Raw genomic sequence first — 21,738 nt, 5'->3', positions numbered from 1 at the left:
CAATATCCCTAACTTATTTGTCCAGTATATTTACAGAATGCCTTCATATTGCACGGATATTGATGAGTGCGTCGTTAAATATATATCATCACGCCTTGAAAATAGCATTCATATTTATATTTGCTTCTTCTGAAGCATTTTCAGATGAAAATGTGGTTTTTTATTCAGGACCAAGTAAGTGTAACGTCTAAAAATTTTACAGTTGCGGAATACCGTAAGTATGACTGTATTGTTCTCTTCTGTTAACAATTTAAACTAATGCTTAACTAATTTCAGAGAGGTAAAACAAATGCGCAAATCGGAATAAGATAGGGGATTGATGTGTTTAAAAAACGACACTTTTCATATATGTGAGCATGTAGTTTTCAGTAAGATATTAACATTGACATCCAAATTGATGTTTCTGGTTTTAGAACTGCCCCGCTTTGAAGTCAAAGTTGATCTTCCTTCGTTCTCCCTGACCTCCGATACAAAGATGTCTGGAACAGTGAAAGCAAAGTGAGACATTTCATCAAATCCTTGTTTGAATTTCACATCTCTCAGAGTACAACATATTGTGGTTTCATATTGCTAAATGTAACCTTGGTTATTGGGTCGTTTTACCTGTACATACCAGTTCCATTTCTACATTGAAAAAATATCTGCATTTCTGTTACAGATACACCTTTGGACAACCAGTGAAGGGTATGGTGGAGTTACATACATACATGAATGTCGCTACCGACTACTGTGGAAGACCTCCCAAATATGTCGAACTGGCATTTCCCGTAGGTTGACAAACTATGAGATTACCCGTATCCCCATTTTAATAAAAAAAATGAATTGGTGAAATTTTAGATAAACCTTCTATTCATGTGAACGATCCATTTTGCTCTTTGTTTGTGATACAGAGTACGTATAGCATAACTTGAAATTATAATTTCGAATCAAAGATAATAGATAAGAAAATTTCGAAAGGGGAAACAGTTTAGTTACATTCTGATGAAATTGTCAAATACCTGCACAAATAATGTATTTTGTAACGCCAGGCATCTAAAAAGTGCGAAAAGGCCAATATCAGTCATAAAAGTTTTGTCCACAAGACAAATCAGAATCATGAATAATATATTGTGTTTGATCAAAATTAACAGATTGACGGGGAAGCCAAATTTGACATTCCTGTTGCCGATATCAAGCGTCTCCAGAGCAATCTAAATGAACAAACCGTCGTTGTTGTCGCCATCGTGAAGGAGGAGTTGACGGGCGTGAGGCTGAACGGGTCCAGCTCTGTGAAATACCACCAATATCCCTACAAGATTGAAGTCCTCAACTCAAGTCCGAAAACTTTCTCACCCAAACTTCCATATACGGCATATGTGAGTTGAAATATGATAGCATACCTACAAAGTGACGATTGAAAGTCCTCGAAACCTTTAAATACTTCACTTTTAGATGTAAGTTATACAATATATTATATTTAGCTCTATTTTCAATGTCCACATTACACAACAGATCAAGGTGTCCCAACAAGATGGTCGCCCTGTGACAGACCTCAGCAGTCCGGTGGGAGTGTACACCTGTGTCACATACCGTATTGTCCAAGATGACCAGTCCGAGTTCTCCTACTCATCCTTCACCGGCAACTACGGCCTCCCACCCAAAAACTACACCATCCCAGCCTCCGGCATCATCCCCGTGGATTTGCGCATCCCTGAGAACACCACTAGAATTAGCGTCAAGGTTGGATATGAAAACATAACAAAAAATCTTTTGGTTATAATTACAATGCCCATAAATATAATTATCCACCCCCACCATATGTTGCATTTGATTGTTGACAATTGCATGATCCCAACCAGAATTGAAATGTGATATACTTGATGTTTTCTGTCATAAATGCTCACAACAATATTCATTTCAGGTTCACTACAATGAGGCATCCGACACTTTATCTGTCCTGCAGAAAATGTCCTTCAGTGGCAACTTCTTGCAGCTCACACTCACCAGCAAGGGGCTCAGGGTAGGCAACAATACACTATAAGTATGCATGAACTTTTAATGTGAAATACGAACTTAACTGGGGTTAATATCATTTAACAAGGGCTTGATTAATTGTCGACGTTTTTCTCAGTTTCTTGTAATTTATTAAAATATGCATTATTGCAAAATGTCTTGGATTTGTTTAAGGCGGGTCAGACGGCTATGTTCAGCATTGAGATGACAGAAGATGTACCTTTCATAACATACCAGGTAATCTGCTGGTAAACAATTACAAACAGAGTCTGAATCATTTTAACCTGAATACAGAAGAAAATGAAACAGGATGTGTTTGTGTGGCATTGACTGAACATTCAAACGATGACATATCATTCACGCAGACTTGGACTTTAGATATATCATGTACAGGTGAATTCTTTTCTGCAATTTTAACAATTCAAATTAACTACGAATACCTTCATATTTCCATCACATGCACATAATTTAAATAACGTAACATCGAAACTCGAAATACAGAAAGTGAGTGAGTGAGTTAAGATTTAAAGTCACATCGGCAATATTTCAGCCATATCGTGAGTAAAACAAATTTTATATTCATGATAAATACACATAATTTATAAAACCCTGTCAACGACGGACAGTAAAATGACTACATTATCACAAAATGGGTTAAAACTAGCTGGCATATATCTTAAAATGTAGACAACTATTTTGGACAATACCATGTAAAAATGGGCTATTCATTGCCAACAACTAAAGGTAGATCACCGTACTAGGGTCCATGGAAATACAGAATGTAATATTTCAATGTCACCTATGGAAAGCTGGATTCAGGTCGAGGATATACTGTCTAATCACATAAGTGTCATTCACAAGTTGTACTTAACAGACTATAGAACAGATATTATTGTGTTTATAGGTGCTATCCCGGGGTACTGTTGTCCTTATTGACCAAGTTGCTGTTGGAGGACAAAACCCTGTTCACTTCAATGTCCCCATATCTGCAGCAATGGCCCCAGAAGCTCACATCATCGCTTACTACGTCAGGAAATCTGGTGATGTTGTTGCTGACAGTCTTAGTTCCAGTGTCGACGAAGTCTTTGACAACAAGGTAAAATGTGGTATTTAGTCAGATAAACAATGGGTGGTGAGGTAATCCTCTACTATAACATACTTTCCACTTCATCACTTCAATGTTAACTAATATTGTATTTCAGGTGTCCATCCTGAGCTATAACGCATTTTCCACATGATCACTTCAAAGTAAACCGATCCTTTATTTCAGGTGTCCATTGACTTCAGCAAGAACGACTCCATGCCTCATGACAACATTGATGTCATGGTTAGCGCTGATCCAATGTCATCTGTCAATGTCCTTGCTGTCGACCAAAGTGTTCTTCTTCTCAAGTCCGGCAATGACATTACCACAGAGCAGGTTAGAGCACGTAGTTTCGTATCTTTGCAACATTAATTACTAGAAACTTTTTTTAAAAGGATCACTGCCTTGCATATATAGATATTATGCATTAGAAAATGCATGAAACATGTGTTGATGAATGAGTACTGATCAGATTGAAGGACAACCCCAAACAAACCAGCAACACAATGAAATGCTAGCGTATACAAGTAATTACATAAATCAGATTTCACAATGACAATTCTTCTGTAAAAGCAATATGACCATATAGCTATGTTGGTTTTGGAATATTTCAACCAAGTCAGTTTGTCCCTTTGACCGATGTCAATGCACTGTGCTGATAAAAGTGTCTCAGTGCCGGATCACAACACGTTTGGGACATCTGTATGTGGAATTAGTTTGTCGAAGACCAATGTGGCTGTCCTGTACCCTTACAGACAAGGAACCATTCATAGAAGAGACATGTTCTAATTCTTCTTGTGGAGAAGACTTTCACTTTTAGGAAATTTGAAATTTAACACTAGTTATATAAACCAGTAAATGCTTACTTTTCCTGTACAGGTTGCTGATGAACTAAAGACATACAGCTCTAGACAAACTGACACAGAATTTCATGTACCCAGTATGTGTAGTTCTCCACGCCCAGATGATGTCTTCTCGGTACGTGGTAGTTTAGTAACTGTATTTATTTCACGAAATATTTACTTACAATTTTCATGTCTTATCACATTTTGTTTGTCCTATATGACATATTATGAACATGTTTCATGTCTGTTAGTTAACTTTATCTATAAAATAGATCAAAATCAAGAGTGTATCGTTTTCCATATTTGAAGGAAAATATAAGCCTCATATCTTGAAGTTTCAGATGATTTTCGCAGCGGTCATAATGTATATAGTGAAGCTCCCAGAGAAATTTCAGAGATTTTATCGGCGCAAAATTATGTATGAAGTCTTCATTTATAATTTTAAATTTTTGTGGGGCAATGAAAGTATGATAAGTTGATTATGACATGAAAAGATTTAACAATACAGTTGATTCGAGATTCATTAAATTATGCACAAATAATTGTCCAGAATATATCATTCACTGAAAAATGTACTTTTAATTTATGTTATTGTCTCGCCTTAGGAAGCAGGACTTAATGTACTCTCTGATGGTATATACTTCAGTGTCCACCATTACGGATATTATGGGTTCGGTAAGTATATTTCATCATTTATGAATGCATAGTCAACGACACATAATTTCGAAGAGAAAAGCAGGCTGAACAAACAGGCTTGGTCAGTAATCAACAGCAGCTCAGCTTGACATTTATACTTATATGAGGCACCCGTGAAGAGCCACGTCCTCGTGGTGGCTGCTAAGAGATCTTCAATCCCCCATGTGGACCCGGGGTATAATTGGTCCACAGCACCCCCATTGCTGGCTTAGACCGAATTGGGCAACCTGTTTGCAGTGGGTTGCGCCCCTGTGTCGGCGAAGGACAGGAGTCTAGTGGTTGAGGGCACTGGAACCAGGACCATGTGTTCCTGTTGCCCAACACACCACTTCGTCTCTTACTTCACCTAGACGGGTGGTTTCACTCGCCTCCGAAACGGTTCACTTTTGGTAGAATGTATACGACGATAGCAATCTGCTCATCTGCTGGGATTGCAGCAGTTTGTTAACAAACAGGTCGTTGTCTCGGTTCACAAGACACTGAACACTTGAAGAGGTATTGTAAGAGACAGGTCGCGTTGCTTATCAGATATGTCTGAAGAAAACGTGATAAAAACAAACACTTACCTCTTCACTTTTGGTCTGACTATACTTACTCAATCTATTAAGGCTGGATATTGTAATATCGGAGTGGAGCTATATGGACCAAATCCACTCCGGTGTTATAATTGCCAAAAGTTTCGCCATGGTGCAAGATCATGTACTGGCAAGTCTATCTGCTCACGCTGCAGTGGAACCCATGACAGTACCGATTGCACTGGTAACATCAAGTGCGCAAATTGCAGTGGTGAGCATCTGGCTTCGTCTAAATCTTGCCCAAAGTTTGAATATGAAAGCCAAATTCTCAAAATCAAATGCGCGAATAACATGTCGTACTTTGAGGCGAAGAAATTAGTTAAGGCTCAGTCAAACTCTTCTATTGGTCAAACATTCGGCGACAGATTCTTCTTCTGTTTCGACATCTATTAAAAAAACAGTTTCAACTTCCTGTCAGACTGTCATATCCTGGGTACATGCAACTCCGATTAACTTGAGTGACAATACTTCAATATCACAAGATTGTCAACACTCATCAGCATCCCAGACTGAGGAACCACAGCCAGATGATATTAATTCAACACAGGCAACAGAGAGTGTTGTCCACCTGTCAAATAGGAAAAGATAAAAATGAGAAGAAAGACCAGAGCTCTTCAACATTTGGAAGAGTCTCCTTCGTCGACACCTCCTGTGACGGTTCAAAATCCATTTGACCTACTTGATATGGAGATCACTCACTCACATACAGGGTGTAGGAACTGCAGTTCCATGCGCTCACGATCTCCAGTTGAACCTCCTTAAATTTGATTTATGAAATTACTACAATGGAACTGCAGAGGCCTTAGGAACATTTTAATGATCTACAATTATTATCGCAAGATATTAAACCATCGGCTTTTAGTTTACAAGAGATATACCTGAAAAGTACTGAGAATTTTGAATAAAGTAACTGGCGGCGCTTCTATTCTCGTGAGGCAAGGTGTTATCCATAGCCCGGTTACTCTTAACAGCAATCTTCAAGCTGTTGCTGTCCGTCTGACTTTACAAATAACCTTTACACTTTGTTCTTTGTATGTTTCTCCGTCTTCAAATCTTCAGAAGTCTGGCCTTCAGGATCTTTTTGACCAGCTTCCTAAACCATTTATAATCATGGGTGATATTAACGGACATAACCCTCTGTGGGGAAGTACCGAAACCAACATTAAATGAAGATTTTTTGAGGACTTCATTTCAAACAATGATGTATGCATATTTAATGATGGATTTGTCACATATTTACTTATTCTTATTCTGAACTCGATCTGTCGATCACAGATCCAAATATTTATAACGAATTCGAATGGTCAGTCCATGATGACCCGTGTGGAAGTGACCATTTCCCCACCATACTTTCAGCTGTAATCCCGAATGATGACCCACCTACAACAAGGTGGAATTTTAATGACGCCATGCTGACAACTTGAAATCAGAATTGTTTGTCAATGCTCCAGATTTGATTCAGCCTAATGGTGAAGATAATAATGAAGTATTTTCACTACATGAGCAGAATACTGCCTTAGCACAAGCTCATGATACGGCAACAGGTGCTGATAATATCCAACATCAGATCCTGAAACATTTACCCAATGCATGTCCTGAAACCCTTCTGATCATTTTTTATAATATTTGGACAACAGGGCATTTTCCTTCTTCGTGGCGTCATGCCATTGTTGTACCAATACCTAAGCCTGGCCGGGATCATGCATGCTTTTTCGACCAAGAAAAAGTTTATGATACAACATGGAAACATGGTATTTTAAGAGATTTACATGACTTCGGTTTGAGGGGCCATTTGCCTCACTTTATATCAAAGTTTTTAGCAGACAGACAATTTCAAGTTCGTGTTGGATCAACCCTGTCTGACCATTATAATCAGGATCAGATGGTTCCACAAGGCAGTATTTTGTCTGTTACTTTGTTTAGCATTAAAATCAATAGTCTCTCAAAAGTATTAAATGACTCAATAGATGGGTCATTGTTTGTGGATGATTTTAACGTTTCATGTCGTGGTAAAAATATGTATACCATCGAGAGACAATTACAGATTTGTTTAAATAAAATTCATAAATGGTCACTTGAGACCATGTATACATTTTTGTCGGAAATATAAGCCTCATAAAGATCCTGAAGTGATCCTGATGGCTCTCCAATTAACGTTGTAAAGGAAGCCGAGTTTCTGGGACTGATTTTCGACAAACATTTGACCTTTTTACCACATATTAAGTACTTGAAGACCAAATGCCTGAAGGCATTAGATCTATTAAAAGTCGTGTCCAATTTAAAGTGGGCAGGGGATCAAACTACCTTCCTTCATTTGTACAGATCACTAATCCGATCCGAACTTGATTATGGCTCCATCGTATATGGTGGAGCCTGTAAAAGTAACTTGAAACTACTTGATTCTATCCACCACCAAAGTCTAAGACTTTGTCTTGGATCTTTCCGAACTTCTCCTGATGATAGTATGTACGTTGAAGCTGACGAGCCTTCTCTAGACCAACGCCGTATCAAATTATCTTTACAGTATTTTACTAAACTACATTCTACTCAGTCGAACCCTGCTTATGGCTGTGTCTTTAATCCTCTTTATGAGGATTTATACAACAAAAAGGCTTCTCTTGTTCCGCCTCTTGGGCTAAAAATGAAACCATTCAATTCCGCTGCAGGCATTGAGCTGGAAAATATATATTTCCTTCCCGTCTTCTTTCTTCTCCTCCTCAGCAATTGGTGAGACCAGAAGTTGACCTGACACTGACAACATTTATAGAAGCAGACACTAATGAATTACAATATAAACAAGAGTATAATCAATTAAAAAGTAAACATAATGCATACAACTCCTTATTTACAGATTGATCCAAGGATGGTGGCGCAGTGGCATGTGCCACTGTCATTGGATCCAGAACAATCTCTTCAAGATTACCAGGCAATGGTTCTATTTTCACAGCAGAAGCAAATGCCATATTAACAGCGCTGAAATGTATTAAACATCATCCTAAATATAATCAATATATCATATTTTCAGACTCTCGTTCTTGCCTTCAGGCTATTTAAAATCTTCTTGCAAACATCCACTTTTAATTGAAATTATTGAATTACATAATGATCGTGCTACTGGCCAATACGACACCGTCCTCTGTTGGTTACCCAGCCAAGTTGGCATTTCTGGTAACACAATGGCCGATCTTGCTGCTAAGGCAGCACTCAACACATCTGTGACACCACTTCTCATTCCGTAATCTGATTACAAAGCAACCATTAGATCGTACATCCGTGATCTGATGCAGAAGAAGTGGGACACCCAAGTAGGTATTAATACATTACATGAAATAAAACCCTATATTGGTAACACCTATTTGGGTTGTCAGTCCAGATTTGAAGAGGTCATTATGCGACAATGTCGCATTGGCCATACTAGATATACAAACGAATATTTATTGAAAGGCGAAGATCCTCCGTTTTCCTTCCCTTGTGATGAAAGAATCACGGTCAAGCATGTCTTGCTTGACTGCATTGAATATTCCATCACAAGAGATATCTATTTCAAATCACGAACTATGAAGGATCTTTATCAATAATATTAATTCTCATTTAATTATTGTACTTTTAAAAGAATTAGATTTGTTGAATGATGTAAATAGATCAATATTTCCTTTTTGGAAGTTTATATTAGTAACTTCGATTGTGAGTGGGTGTATCCTCAAGAGGGTTAAAGTACTGTAAAATCATTGTCCTCCTGAGAGGATACCTAAGTCCCAAAACATTCAAAGTAAATTTAAACTTTCCACGTTTTTAATCGTAGAATACGTGTCTTTTTAATGTATGGCTAGATTTTCTAACTTGCTAACGGCTGAACATATAGTGTAAATCCAGCTAGGGTCCATGCAGGAAGCAAATGTACTGTAAGTCCTCATGGTCCCTAGTATGGTGATCTACCTTTAGTTGTTGGCAATATATAGCCTGTTTTTACCTTGTATTGTCATCTATAGTTAAACTGTTTTAGATCTAATTACTAGTTTTAAATTCGAATCTGTGATAATCTAGCTATTTTACTGTCCTTCGTAGACAGGTTTTTACAAGTTAACATCACTTGTTCCCGTCATGATATTGCTGAAATATTGCCGATGTGACGATAAATTTTAATTCACTCACTCACCATACTAATATGCTGTTATATTCTTGAGTCCACATTGTTATGCGATATGTTCTTTGTGTTGTTCTACGCCACATTCATCAATGTTATAAACGCCCTGCAGATAAATGAGGCTAACCTTGTCAAACCAGTAATTGCTTGATGTTCCGTATATATATATTTATATTTATATTTATATATATATATATATACATGACACTGTCTGATTCATATTTGCAGGCACAACGTTTCCATTACTTTGTTCATTCAGTAAGTGTGATATATTTATACATATATTTCTCCTCCAATATGTCATTCATTATTTATACATTGTTAAGAACAACTATTAAAAACTTAAAGCAAAGGTCATCTAACATCTATTGAGAAAACATTTTCTGAAATGTCGCACTTTCTTATTGAAAACATGAATGTAAAATTTGGGTTAAATGTTTTGACAGGTAGTGGTCATAACATTGGCAAAACTGCGCTCCACTTCCGGGTTATCTTTTTCTTTGTGCATGTGAATAGAAGTGTTTTCTTGGTTTGTACGTGAAGTCAAGACTAGTCAGTTTGGCCAAGGTGTTTGACTTGAACGTGGCATGAACCCTCGACAAAACACGGGGTGACTCTCTTTCCAAGAGTCAGTTTTCCATCTTGTCCACCAATACTCGAGCAGCTACAGACTTTGATAGTTTACAAATTTTGAGGTATTATCGAGTATGCTCTTTCTATGAAGATGTAAGGAGTCTTACAACTCTTTCTCAAAAGTTGTCAGATGATGGTTACAACAGTCGAGGGCTCAGAAGAGCTTTTGAAAAGTTTATGTTAGCCATGTGGATAAATATATTTCCAAATTTCATGCATCAGTGTCAAATATGTCATCCGATGCCATTTAATAGTTGTTCATAAACACATACTCATAGTGTAATCAGAATCCTACTATAAACAATCTTACGAGAATTCTTATGCTTATGAAAATGCTTTCGGTTTTGTTTAACAAAATCTCTCCACTTTGAATGTCAGTCAAAGGCTATAAAAACTGATGTATCATAGAATACAGCCAACTGATGTCGGCTCAAATTTCGGGAGGACCTATACAAAGTCAGAAGGTCATGGAGGTGGAGAGGGTCAGACATGAATTCCCAGAAACATGGCTGTGGATCAACAAGACCGTTGGGTAGGAAACGGCTTTGACAAACTGGTCATACGGAAATCATACGGAAATCTGCTACATTAATCCAGCACATGATAAAACTTTGTTCACCCCTGTTAGTATTTGTTTTATACATGTACGGCATTTTAAATAACAAGCCTATGCTCTCTGCATTCCAACCAAAGAAGGTTTTGAAGAACGCCCAAACACCTTTGCGTCTATTGTGGACATATACTGAGTCAAAAAAGAAACTTCACAAAATGTAATTTGAAAAATAATGAATAATTTTTCTCTGATGATACATCTTTGTATCCGAAATGGGATCCCTATCTTTCGACTCTAGAAAAACATTAGCAAAACCCACTCAAACCCATCCATTCCTTGTGCAAATGACGTTAGTGCCAAATCAGGTTTGGCACGTGCAGTCGATCACGTGATCTTCGCATCGAAGTTTTCTTCATATGCACGTGTTTGCATTGGCCTCAAGAACTGAAAAAACACTTTTAAACCACAGTTCTAACGTTACTTGAAATGCCACGATTGTCAAATGTGCAACGTGAACGTGCCGTTGGCATGTTGCAAGCGGGAAGATCAGTTATTGACGTCGCAAGAGCAATGGGATGCAGCCGTCGTACTGTGTATGACTTGCGAGGTCGTCTACAACAAACTGGCACCACTTCTGATCGCCCAAGGTCGGGTCGTCCACGTGTGACATCACGAGCAGAAGACCGTCAAATCGTCCTACGTCACCTACGTGACAGATTTCTGCCGGCTACACCAGGGCTGAGATGTTTAGAGGTCGACTGTCCTCACAGACCATTCGAAATCGGTTGCGGGATGCCAATCTCCATTCTCAACGTCCATATCGTGGGCCAATATTGACTTCATCAACGTCAACGTCTGCTGTGGGCCCAACGTCACCTCCGATGGACCCAGAGAGACTGGAATCGAGTCGTCTTTAGCGATGAATCCAGGTTTACCCTCAGATTTGCGGACAGCAGACATAGAGTCTGGAGACGACGTCGTGAACGGTATGCCCACTGTTGTGTACAGGAAGTCGACAGATTCGGGGGCGGAAGTTGCATGGTGTGGGGTGCTTTCTGTGGGAACAACCGTTCCCGACTTCTGGTCATCCGTGGAAACCTCACAGCTGCTGCTTACCGCGACCAGGTGCTCACCCCTGCACTCGTTCCTTTCATGGCGGCTCATGGCCCAGGTTCCAGCATGATAATGCTCGGCCGCATACCGCGATGTTGACACGAAATTTCCTTCAAAACGCTGGAATCAACGTCATGGACTGGCCATCGAGGTCCCCTGACCTTAATCCAATAGAGCACGTTTGGGATGCACTTGGGAGAAGGCTTCGTGGTCTTAGGAACCAACCTCAGAATTTGCAGGAACTTGGCGCTGCCTTGCAAGCGCAATGGCGCAGAATCCCCAACCACGTGTTCACAAGCATCAGGCAGTCGATGAGGAGACGGTGTTTGGCAGTGGTGAATGCGCGGGGCGGCCATACACGATATTGAAGTGAGAAATTTCGCATTTTTATTCTTGTGACTTGACATTCTGTATACCCATGTTTTGGAACGGCGGTGTAGCCTAATGAAACTGATTATGGCACTGTCAGTGTATCGAGTACATCACACAGATCTCAGCAATGAAAACAAAACGTCTCCCTCCCCCCACCTCCCCCCTCTTTTTTGTATTCTATAGGATTTCAGATGAACAGTTACTTTGCCTTACCATGAGTAATTTTTACGAATGACACGTGCTCGGTTTCTTATCTACAATTCAGCTTGTTGTCTGTTTGTCCAGTGCTGACGGTAAAGCCACCATCAGTACCACCGTGCCTGACACTATCACTTCCTGGATCGCCAGCGCCTTTGCTGTCAACTCCGCTACAGGACTTGGTGTAGCCCCGTCTACGACAAAGGTGCAATGATGTGTTGTATTTATCCTTCCCTCAAAACAGTACTACTTAAATGAAAATAGTAAGGCAAAAAGTTCAAGGGTTCAAAGGGGTAAAAGCATTCTCAAAGAAACCATTCATCATTAACATTGAACAATTAAAATCGCAACATCGCAAAATAGAAATAGATACGTGAAAAAAGCACTCCTATTTCCGCCTTTTACGGAAACACCCGACAGTTCATGAGCAGAAGCGGGTATCACGTGGCATGGCGTCATATGTGCCTATTGGCGATGGCTTCCTCTTTGATTTTACTTGACAGTGACCGTGGATTCTGAAGCAGTAAAATGTGTTCCTGATATCATTCTTGACATGGATGTTAGACCGTATCAATACGAGCCGAATTAACCTCTTGCAAAGGAAACTCCCAGTGAAAATGTAGAAGAAGAATTAACGGAAATGGGGGCACGACTGTATGTCAAAATAGCAAAATGTGATACTGTTCCAACCAGCACACCAACCCCAATTATACATGACCAGGGCCTTGGGATTGTTTTTAAAAATATATGATTGCAGTTCTGGTCCAGGATTCAACCCTTACACACACCCCACACCCATCACACACACACACACACCACCCTCCCCCACCCCCAATTGTCACAGATATTTTGGAAAAATAATTATGCTTCAGACGGAGGAAAATAGAAATTGTCTGCTACAAAAAAATACACTGTTGCAAGATATCATTTCGTTGAAGAGAAATTAGGATCCTAGTTCAGCATATATTTCTGTAATTTTCAATCTTCAGGTGGGTGTCATGTTGAGTATGTTAAATGAGTGAGTGTGTGAGTTACAATTTATAGTCACATCGGCAATATTTTAGCCATATCGTGACTAAATCAAGTTATAGTTTTATAATAATTAACAGTGAATTATAAACATTTGTCAGTGAAAGACAACAAAACAACTAGATTAACACAGATATTAATTTAAAACTATTAATTTAATCTAATATATAGTAATTATACACAACGATGAAGATATAAAACCAGGCTATAGATCGCCAACAACTGAAGGCAGATCACCACATTAGGGACCCTGGGGACTAATAGTACATTTGCTTCTTGCATGGACCCTAGCTGGATTTACACCATCCTTTTAGCTGTTATAGTCAAATCTAGCTATACATAAAAGCACATATATTCTTCGACTAAAAAGGTGGTAAGAATTAATTTACCTTGAATGTTTTGGGACTTGCTTTGAGAATGCAGCCACGAAATCTTTCGTACTGTCTCAAAAAGTGCCACATTGTCCATATACAGAGCAACGTAACGCACAATACGTGTACTTTCTTCAGCTGCGTGTCTTCAGTCCCTTCTTCGTGAGCTTGTCCATGCCTACCTCGGTGTTACGTGGAGAACAGGTCGTCATTCAAGCCAGTATCTTCAACTACCTGCCCAGTGATGTTGATGTGAGCGTCATGTTTAAATCAGTCACTTGAAAACGTTATTAAATAAGAACGACATGTGACCAAATCATTCATTCCTGAGCATACCTGCCTTATGTTATCGATTGGGGCTAGCCTTACATTACCGATCCAGTCATGATATTGGTGCAACTATTTCCACTGCCTCATCTTCTGAGCATACCTGCCTTATGTTATCGATTGGGGCTAGCCTTACATTACCGATCCAGTCATGGATATTGGTGCAACTATTTCCACTGCCTCATCTTCATCATGGCATCTGAATCATGACAGTTTATTGTTCTCATTGTCCACAGCAGGGCACGGCTCAGAAGAACACTTTCAGAATGCATAAAATATGATATCTTCTATCCTGGTCATCCTGGTTCTGAAAACGTTTGACCAAAATAGTTCGGTAGAGCGAATATCTCAATTTTGTCTTCATTTTCACACAAATATTTCGCGTCTGGGAACTACGGATTAATTGCTACTCATTGTACAGTTACACAAGGTGTAAATTAGTTCACTTTGCACAGATAATGTGTAAACCCTCGAAGCTCGTACGTTCCATAAAAGGTACTTGGAAAACATCAGTAACAGTTAATATCATGTGTATGTTCAATAGGTTTTTGTGTCGTTGCCTACGTCCTCGGACTACGTCAACGTGGTGGTTGACAGATCTGGTAAAACTACCAAGGAATCAAAGGACCAGACACAGTATGTCACAGTAAGTGTTGTGTTAAATTTACTTTCACTCTTTAGCAAATGGAACCATTCAAGGTGTTCGAGAAATGAACATGCCTTTTTTTTAGAGGTGCATCAGTCTGTGTTGCAAGCACAGCTCACCGGACTAATTCGGACTCAACCCCTTCATCTTAATAATAAAATGTTCTACTTCAACATAATATCAGTTCTGAAGCCGGAAATAAGAAAGTCTCGATTAGATGTGTTTTACATGATAATATATGCACAGTGTTAATTTGGGACCGTACATTTTTTACAATACTAAGAGATGATCCGGGTGAGACACAATTATTATCACAGTGTTAAATGCATATGTCTGCACACATTCCCACAATATATCATTCTGTGCTGAAGGTCAAATCCAACGAGCCCCAGACTGTGTACTTCCCTATCATTCCATCATCTCTGGGAGCTATCGACATCGAGGTGTCAGCACGGACAACTCTAGCCGCTGATGCTGTCAGGAGACAGCTCAATGTCAAGGTAATGACTTGTTTGACTAACGACGTAAATCCTGTAGGGCTCATTTCTCTTGACAAAGAAATCATCAAGCCTCATTGTTAGCTATTATGACAAAGATGGGGTACTGGTGATCTTTCATTACTCAGATCTGAGGTTACATGAGGAGAAATTGGGTTTAACGTAGACTTGAAAAATATTGCACTCTAAGCTGATCAGCCTTTGTTTTATCCGACTTGAGTAATAACAAGCAACAAGTTATAACGTGGTCAGAAAATCGAACCAAAAAGGTTCCCCATTCTAACAAGATGGTCTGTCCACCACGCCACAGAAATAGTTTCCTGGATAGATGGGTGAAAGTTGTTACATTACACATTACCCTATTGATATGAACATTATGCTATGTGTAAAGTGTATAGGCTATATCTTCTTCTTATCCCAGGCGGAAGGGATCCCCAAAGAATACAACACACCTGTCTTCATTGAGCTGACACCGGGAGGCCCTGACTTCAACCAACATGTGGCGCTGTCACTTCCATCAGAGGCAGTAACCGGATCAGAGAAAGTCAGAGTCAAAGTGACAGGTATTCTGCAACAGTGAAATTTGGTTGTAAAGAATAAAACTGATATACTTTATGGCCGTGGGTATGTTGCAATTTTGTTTGAAGGTTTATTGGTGTGACACACTGGGTGACTTTAAAAGGACATTAACTATTGCCTGTATTCCAGGTGACCTGATTGGCGCCAGTCTCGACAACCTGGAGAACCTTCTGGCTCTGCCCACAGGTTGTGGTGAACAGAACATGATGACCTTTGCCCCGGATGTATATATTGCGGATTACCTTTACACAACCAAGCAAATGACACCCGCCTTGGAGTCCAGGATCATGACCTACCTCGAACTTGGTAAAATTATTTTTCTTTAAGTTAATGACTGGATGCATTGGTACCAAAAGGTTTATTTGTGATTGTTATGTTTCTTTTTCCAATTTCCGGTTTTCAACACCTATATAACTTTCAGGCTACCAGAGGGAGCTCACATATCAGAGACACGATGGATCGTTCAGTCCTTTCGGAGACCGAGATGAGGCAGGACACATGTGGTGAGTTTCCCTTTCAAAGACATAAACTGCTCTATACTTAGTAAGTAAACAGAGACACCCATGCAACAGCTCACTCACACCTTAGTCTAACGCATGACTGTTTCATTGTTTCAAAGGCTGACTGCATTTGTAGCACGAAGTTTCCATCAAGCCAGGCCTTACATTTTTGTGGGAAATCAGACTTTGGCGAGGTCCCTTAACTGGATGACAGGGAGGCAGAATTTAGATGGATCCTTCAATGAGCCTGGACTTGTATTTGACAGACAGATGCAGGTACTGACATCATATTACGAAATATTAACATTTCCATAATGATATTTCCTGACTACACACATCTCAGTTGGTCCTTGTCTAGTACCTTAATATCGTGTTTCTTTTGTTTCCTCAGACTTCCAAAGCCTCTCTTACATCCATGGTGCTGCTGGCTTTCTTGGAAAATCAAGACATTGGTAGATATGGGGTAGGTGTAGGTTTAGCATCATATAGACTCATATGTTCTTTGACGTGGGAAAAATGTCAGTGAACAATTGTTTTTTCGGTCTTTGTCATTTCTGAAAATGAACCTTTGAAAACCTAAAGAGGGAAAGGATAGAACTGGCTTCTGTAAGTTAAGTAAGCTTTTCTAAATTTGGAAATATTTTACTTCTGTAAGGACATATTTGGAAATACCCTCGTTGATGTTCTGTGTCAAGCGGAATGTAACAACACACATGCGACAGAGGAGTTTTCAGATCTATATATATGTTTTAATACGGACATGTAATTATGAAGAAGTTTGATCATTTGGCCGTCACTAAATTATGTAAATATCAAGATTTTAAATGGAACAAAATCAGTTTGATGTTGCATTAACCTATCTTGAAACAATGACACTACAGAGGATCCAAACCTTCTGAGTCTCTCATATGTAGCTTCTACAACACACTATCGCACTAGAAACAATAGAAGCATATCAAACGTGGAATTGAGCTTGAAAACATATGTTTTCATGACAGATGTATGAGTATACGCTTGGAAACGCCACAGTGAATGCCACGAAGTACCTGGAGTCAGTGGCTTCCTCTATCACGGATCCCTTCACTCTTGCCATTGTCAGCTACGCATTGTCTGAAGCTGGCAGCTCAGTAGCGGATGTCACGTTCAACAAACTCAACGCCGCAGCTGAGGTTAAAGGTACATTTTGGAATTGTGTCAACTGATACCCACAACAATTTGAACAATAGTTACACCAGACTACATACCATATGGTTGTTTTCAAATATAAACCGTTTGTGCAAGAGAATAGCAAGTCATGATCATCCACCGGAACTGATTGCATATACGTACCCGCGACACAATCTCCATAAAAAGTGAGATCTAGAGACACCGTAGTGTATTTACTGATTTTGTGTAAACCAAAAACTCAAACCAAAGTAACGTTGCTTTTAAAAAGGTGAGTACTGATCACATATGCAGTGGTAAATCCATTTTTCCATTCTCCTACATTGGCACTTAATCATCAGGTACTCTGAAACACTGGACGGAACCAACAACCGCCTCCTCAACTTACTATACAAACTGGACACCTCCACACACACGCGCCCAGCCCATTGACATTCAGATGACAGCGTATGGCCTTCTGGCATCCTCGGCACGCGGTGATCTCAAAGGAGGTCTTCCAATAACCAACTGGCTGACCTCACAGAGGAACCCATATGGCGGCTTTTCTTCAACGCAGGTCAGTGTTGAATCGGTTAAAGGATTTTTAGCCTTCAGGAGCACTACCCAAAGTCAAATTCATAGTACAATTTTTATAAAGATATGCTCGGTTTGTCGAACAGGATGCCCTAATTTAGCTCAAGGTGTATCTTGAGGCCGTGTATGAATACTAGGTGATAATTATTGTTAATTCAAGTCATTGCTGTGTCCATAAGTTCGGAACTGAAAAAATGATATCATGTAAATATACAATAAAACATCGATTGACATTCCACAAAGGAAATCTAAGTACAAATTTTCTCACCTGTTTTAAAGTCGTACTTAGTGACCATTTGCGTGTATTGTCAGTGTTGTTTGATATAAACTGTAATCAGTTCATATTGCATGATCAAGGAATTCAATTTTTACTCTACTGATCCTCATATATCACAGGACACAATGGTAGCACTTCACGCCCTAACTGACTATGCCCGACGTGCACATGTTTCCGGTTTCCAAGTTGAGGTTGACATCAAGAGCGGAAGTGACACCCAGCACATATCTGTGACTGACAGCAACGCTCTCGTTTTACAATCAAGAGAGGTAGATTCAAACCTAGCATATATGCATAATGTAAAATTTGTTAGCATATACAAGTGTTGTTCTATTCCAAATGGTACATGCATTTGTCTTTGAGAAATTTTGAAAAAGACTTAATTTGGCGTTTCTCATGCGTATTTATACTCTGAAGCTCGTTCTTTAAAAGCTTAGCTTACGATTTGTTTTCCAGCTGACTAAATTCCCCAAAGAGGTTTCCATCACAGCTACTGGTAAAGGTGTTGCATATGCTGATGTAAGTATGAAGCAATGGCCTAAGCATAGTGCTTTAATTGTAAGTTAGTCAATACCTGAATCTGATTATTCGAATACTGAATAATGGATTCATCAAATACGTGTGCAAATCCCTTGAACAATACATGCTGTATCTCAATACTGACTGCATTTCCATTCCAGGTGGATGTGTTCTTCAACGTTGATGCTGAAATCGGAGACCCATCCTTTGACATTAACACTGTGCTGCTTGATGACACCATCAACAACTTCAAACTGATGACCTGCACTAAGTGAGAACACAATTAATAACATTATTTCAGTCATGTGAGTGATATCTGTTAATAATGATTTTTCTGTCTTGACGTGTTACAGTATTTGGATTATGAAAGTAAAACAATCTATGTCATTAATTTGAAATCTATGTCTTTTCAGTCCTTTCGCCTTAAAAAATACGCGTTTTTCCTCTTTTTCACCTCAAGATGGCTGAAGGAGGGATCCAGTGGAATGACAGTGATGGAGATATCTATCCCATCAGGCTTTGATCCAGATATGACCTCAATGGGCAACGTTGCTGGTCTGAAGAGATTTGAAAGACGTGGTACAAACGTGGTTGTATACTTTGATGAGGTGGGTTTGTGACGTTTTGACTTCAGTTCCAAGATTCTTAAAGTAAAAGTTATACTGTAGTGCTTTACCCATACATTTACTTGCATGTGGAATGGAATCTAATAGAGCATGGGTTATGGTCAGTCTGTGAAATGAGTGATTTGAAAGAGTCGTTCAGTCTTATCGTAAAATGACATTAGGGCTCATTATTAGATGAAAAGTGCTATCGTCTGTTTTAGATTACTTCCGTCAAAAAGCGTAATCCATCTCTGTTCAAATAGCTCGATGTTTTCTTCAGTTAGTCTAATCCTTTCCATTTGGCCTATGAACGTTTCCATTGTACTAAAAGAGTACAACATCTGGACATCGCTTCATGTTTAATAGCTAGTGTTTGTGTCTGTGGCCAATATCAGGTATTCTTTTTGTATTGACGTTCTAAGTATTCTTCTTTGTTTCATATGGAAAATGAAATCTAATAGTACATACACAATGTCAATGTCATACATTCCATTCTCTTTCAAAGATCGGCACAACGTCCATCTGCTTTGACATCCTGTCCACCAGAACCGGCATGGTGACGAACAACCAGCCCAGCTACGTCACAGTCTACGATTACTACCAGCCCAGTGAGTCTGATATTTATACGTTAAGTGTTGATAACGTCTGTAACTTTGACCCGTGTTGCTGTTTGTGAATTTCGCAGAAGCAATAACACAAAAATGACTTAGTAGCTGTAAACGGGTCAAAATTGCTTGTCGCACATGTATTTACAATTATATTTTATGTTTATATTTTTACTTATCAAGAAATCGTTGCAGATATTTCACGCTATCTACGTCAGCATTCTCTTGTAACCTTGTTTGTAGGTAACCAAGGTGCCACTTTCTACGAAACCCGCAGTCTCAAGGAAGCCACAATTTGTGATGTGTGTGACAAGTGTTGCAACCAGGTCGGTGAATGAGTTTCCATTTCCCGAAATCTATATTCTATTACATTCATGCATATGTACTAAGTGATTTATCAAACTGCCGTTTACAAATATCAGTTATACATTTCAGTCAATTTTTAACACATTCTTCCATTTCATTGTTGTACAAGAATGTTATTAGGATCCCTTTTGTATCAGAAGATCATTTGAATTATTTTTTCAGATCTGACAACTGTGAAGAGGAAAAGACATTAACAGTCTTATGCAAAATGTGAATAAATAATTCGATCAACGCTCCATCAGTGTTTTTGATTTTTAAATGATAAAGAATAACTGATGGAATACGGTTCAAGATGCCTCGTCTTTTATCTGGAGTGGATGTTTGAAGATTCAGAGTAACAAGGAACTATGTGCATTGTAAATGACAAAGGGGTGATGTGAACGTTTCCTTGATCAACTTTCCCTTTATGTTGAGCAATATTCCAGCAGTTCCAGCCTTTGTCTGCATGTCATCTGGAAAAATATTAAACGATATTACCAGATTTGACCCATCAATAAGGAAATTGATGTCTGATAATAGCAATCAATACTCTTGAATTCGATACTATTCTAATAATATGCAACACAGGCCTAAATATTTCAAAATGTAAAGTTAAATAGTCTTTTTAACCGTTTCATAAAAAATAATGTTAAATGTTTAAAAAGACAGGGAATTGCGTTGATAATATTTTGTCACTATTGTGTCTAATTTGGAAATGCCCTCCGATTTACCCCCAAACGTTTTGAAACTTTACTTTTAAGTTTGTGAATCTCTGTAATAAAGAAAAAGATGATTGTCAGAAATTTGAAGTCTTTTAAACTAGTGAATGAGAAAACGTCTACCCACACACCTCACAATCGGTACAACAAAGACCCTTCTTTGCATAATGTGAAGCTGGATTCGCACAATCACACTTAGTCACCTCACACCATGAACCAGCCATCACCAACGCTGTCATGAGGTCTCAAACGACATTGTTTTAGCTTTCATTTTGACCTCGCAAGATCCAACCATGCCTATGAAGGATGTGCAAACTAAAGCGGGACCAGTTATGATTATCCGAGTTTCTATGATTTTTAAACACATTTGATGTCTGTTGACAAAATGTCGATTTGAACAGGACGTGCAAGCGAATATGGAGATGATCATGAGCTGCATGTTTACCTGCGCTTTACCAAAATGTCGAAATCAGGTATGGCTTCCGTACGCTCGTGAATGGAGCTTGTGCGTGTGGCAAACTCCTGGATATGTTTTGGTATTAAGTTTTCAGACATAGGATGTCTGTCTAATATTTAGTATGAAGTACGACATTATTCGTGATGAAAATATACTAGTCGTTCTGGGATTTTTTGAAAACATTTGTTGTTTGTAGTTAATATGTTAGATACATGTATGTAAGGAAATCAAATTTATTTAAACGAAAACAACCATTACTACATAAATAGGTATCATGACAATTAAATCGTATATTTGTCGCCATTTTCTCACCATTCTGA

General features: G+C 38.9%; 1 protein-coding gene across 1 annotated transcript in view; it reads left to right on the top strand.

Annotated features, from left to right (window-relative positions):
- Positions 1 to 20,499, top strand: part of LOC124277422 (CD109 antigen-like) — an 88,694-nt gene extending 68,195 nt beyond the window's left edge. The window contains exons 8-38 of the mRNA XM_046713123.1: positions 169 to 214; positions 414 to 498; positions 659 to 767; positions 1,131 to 1,355; positions 1,492 to 1,719; positions 1,901 to 1,999; positions 2,167 to 2,229; positions 2,897 to 3,088; positions 3,263 to 3,412; positions 3,956 to 4,054; positions 4,527 to 4,596; positions 9,565 to 9,594; positions 10,378 to 10,501; positions 12,293 to 12,410; positions 13,744 to 13,857; positions 14,477 to 14,578; positions 14,950 to 15,078; positions 15,497 to 15,638; positions 15,784 to 15,960; positions 16,076 to 16,157; positions 16,274 to 16,430; positions 16,546 to 16,617; positions 17,153 to 17,330; positions 17,660 to 17,874; positions 18,288 to 18,437; positions 18,625 to 18,687; positions 18,849 to 18,958; positions 19,148 to 19,295; positions 19,798 to 19,900; positions 20,141 to 20,223; positions 20,426 to 20,499. Of these exons, the coding sequence (XP_046569079.1) occupies positions 169 to 214; positions 414 to 498; positions 659 to 767; positions 1,131 to 1,355; positions 1,492 to 1,719; positions 1,901 to 1,999; positions 2,167 to 2,229; positions 2,897 to 3,088; positions 3,263 to 3,412; positions 3,956 to 4,054; positions 4,527 to 4,596; positions 9,565 to 9,594; positions 10,378 to 10,501; positions 12,293 to 12,410; positions 13,744 to 13,857; positions 14,477 to 14,578; positions 14,950 to 15,078; positions 15,497 to 15,638; positions 15,784 to 15,960; positions 16,076 to 16,157; positions 16,274 to 16,430; positions 16,546 to 16,617; positions 17,153 to 17,330; positions 17,660 to 17,874; positions 18,288 to 18,437; positions 18,625 to 18,687; positions 18,849 to 18,958; positions 19,148 to 19,295; positions 19,798 to 19,900; positions 20,141 to 20,223; positions 20,426 to 20,431 (3,669 nt within the window). The 3' untranslated portion in view covers positions 20,432 to 20,499. The remainder of the gene's footprint in view (positions 1 to 168; positions 215 to 413; positions 499 to 658; positions 768 to 1,130; positions 1,356 to 1,491; positions 1,720 to 1,900; positions 2,000 to 2,166; positions 2,230 to 2,896; positions 3,089 to 3,262; positions 3,413 to 3,955; positions 4,055 to 4,526; positions 4,597 to 9,564; positions 9,595 to 10,377; positions 10,502 to 12,292; positions 12,411 to 13,743; positions 13,858 to 14,476; positions 14,579 to 14,949; positions 15,079 to 15,496; positions 15,639 to 15,783; positions 15,961 to 16,075; positions 16,158 to 16,273; positions 16,431 to 16,545; positions 16,618 to 17,152; positions 17,331 to 17,659; positions 17,875 to 18,287; positions 18,438 to 18,624; positions 18,688 to 18,848; positions 18,959 to 19,147; positions 19,296 to 19,797; positions 19,901 to 20,140; positions 20,224 to 20,425) is intronic.
- Positions 20,500 to 21,738: the final 1,239 nt, after the last annotated feature.

The sequence above is a fragment of the Haliotis rubra genome, unplaced genomic scaffold, assembly GCF_003918875.1.
Source record: "Haliotis rubra isolate DU_JTF1 unplaced genomic scaffold, ASM391887v1 Scf221, whole genome shotgun sequence".
NCBI classification, from domain to species: domain Eukaryota; kingdom Metazoa; phylum Mollusca; class Gastropoda; order Lepetellida; family Haliotidae; genus Haliotis; species Haliotis rubra.
The sequence above is the reverse complement of the archived record's forward strand: the minus strand, read 5'-3'. Positions and strand labels throughout refer to the sequence as shown.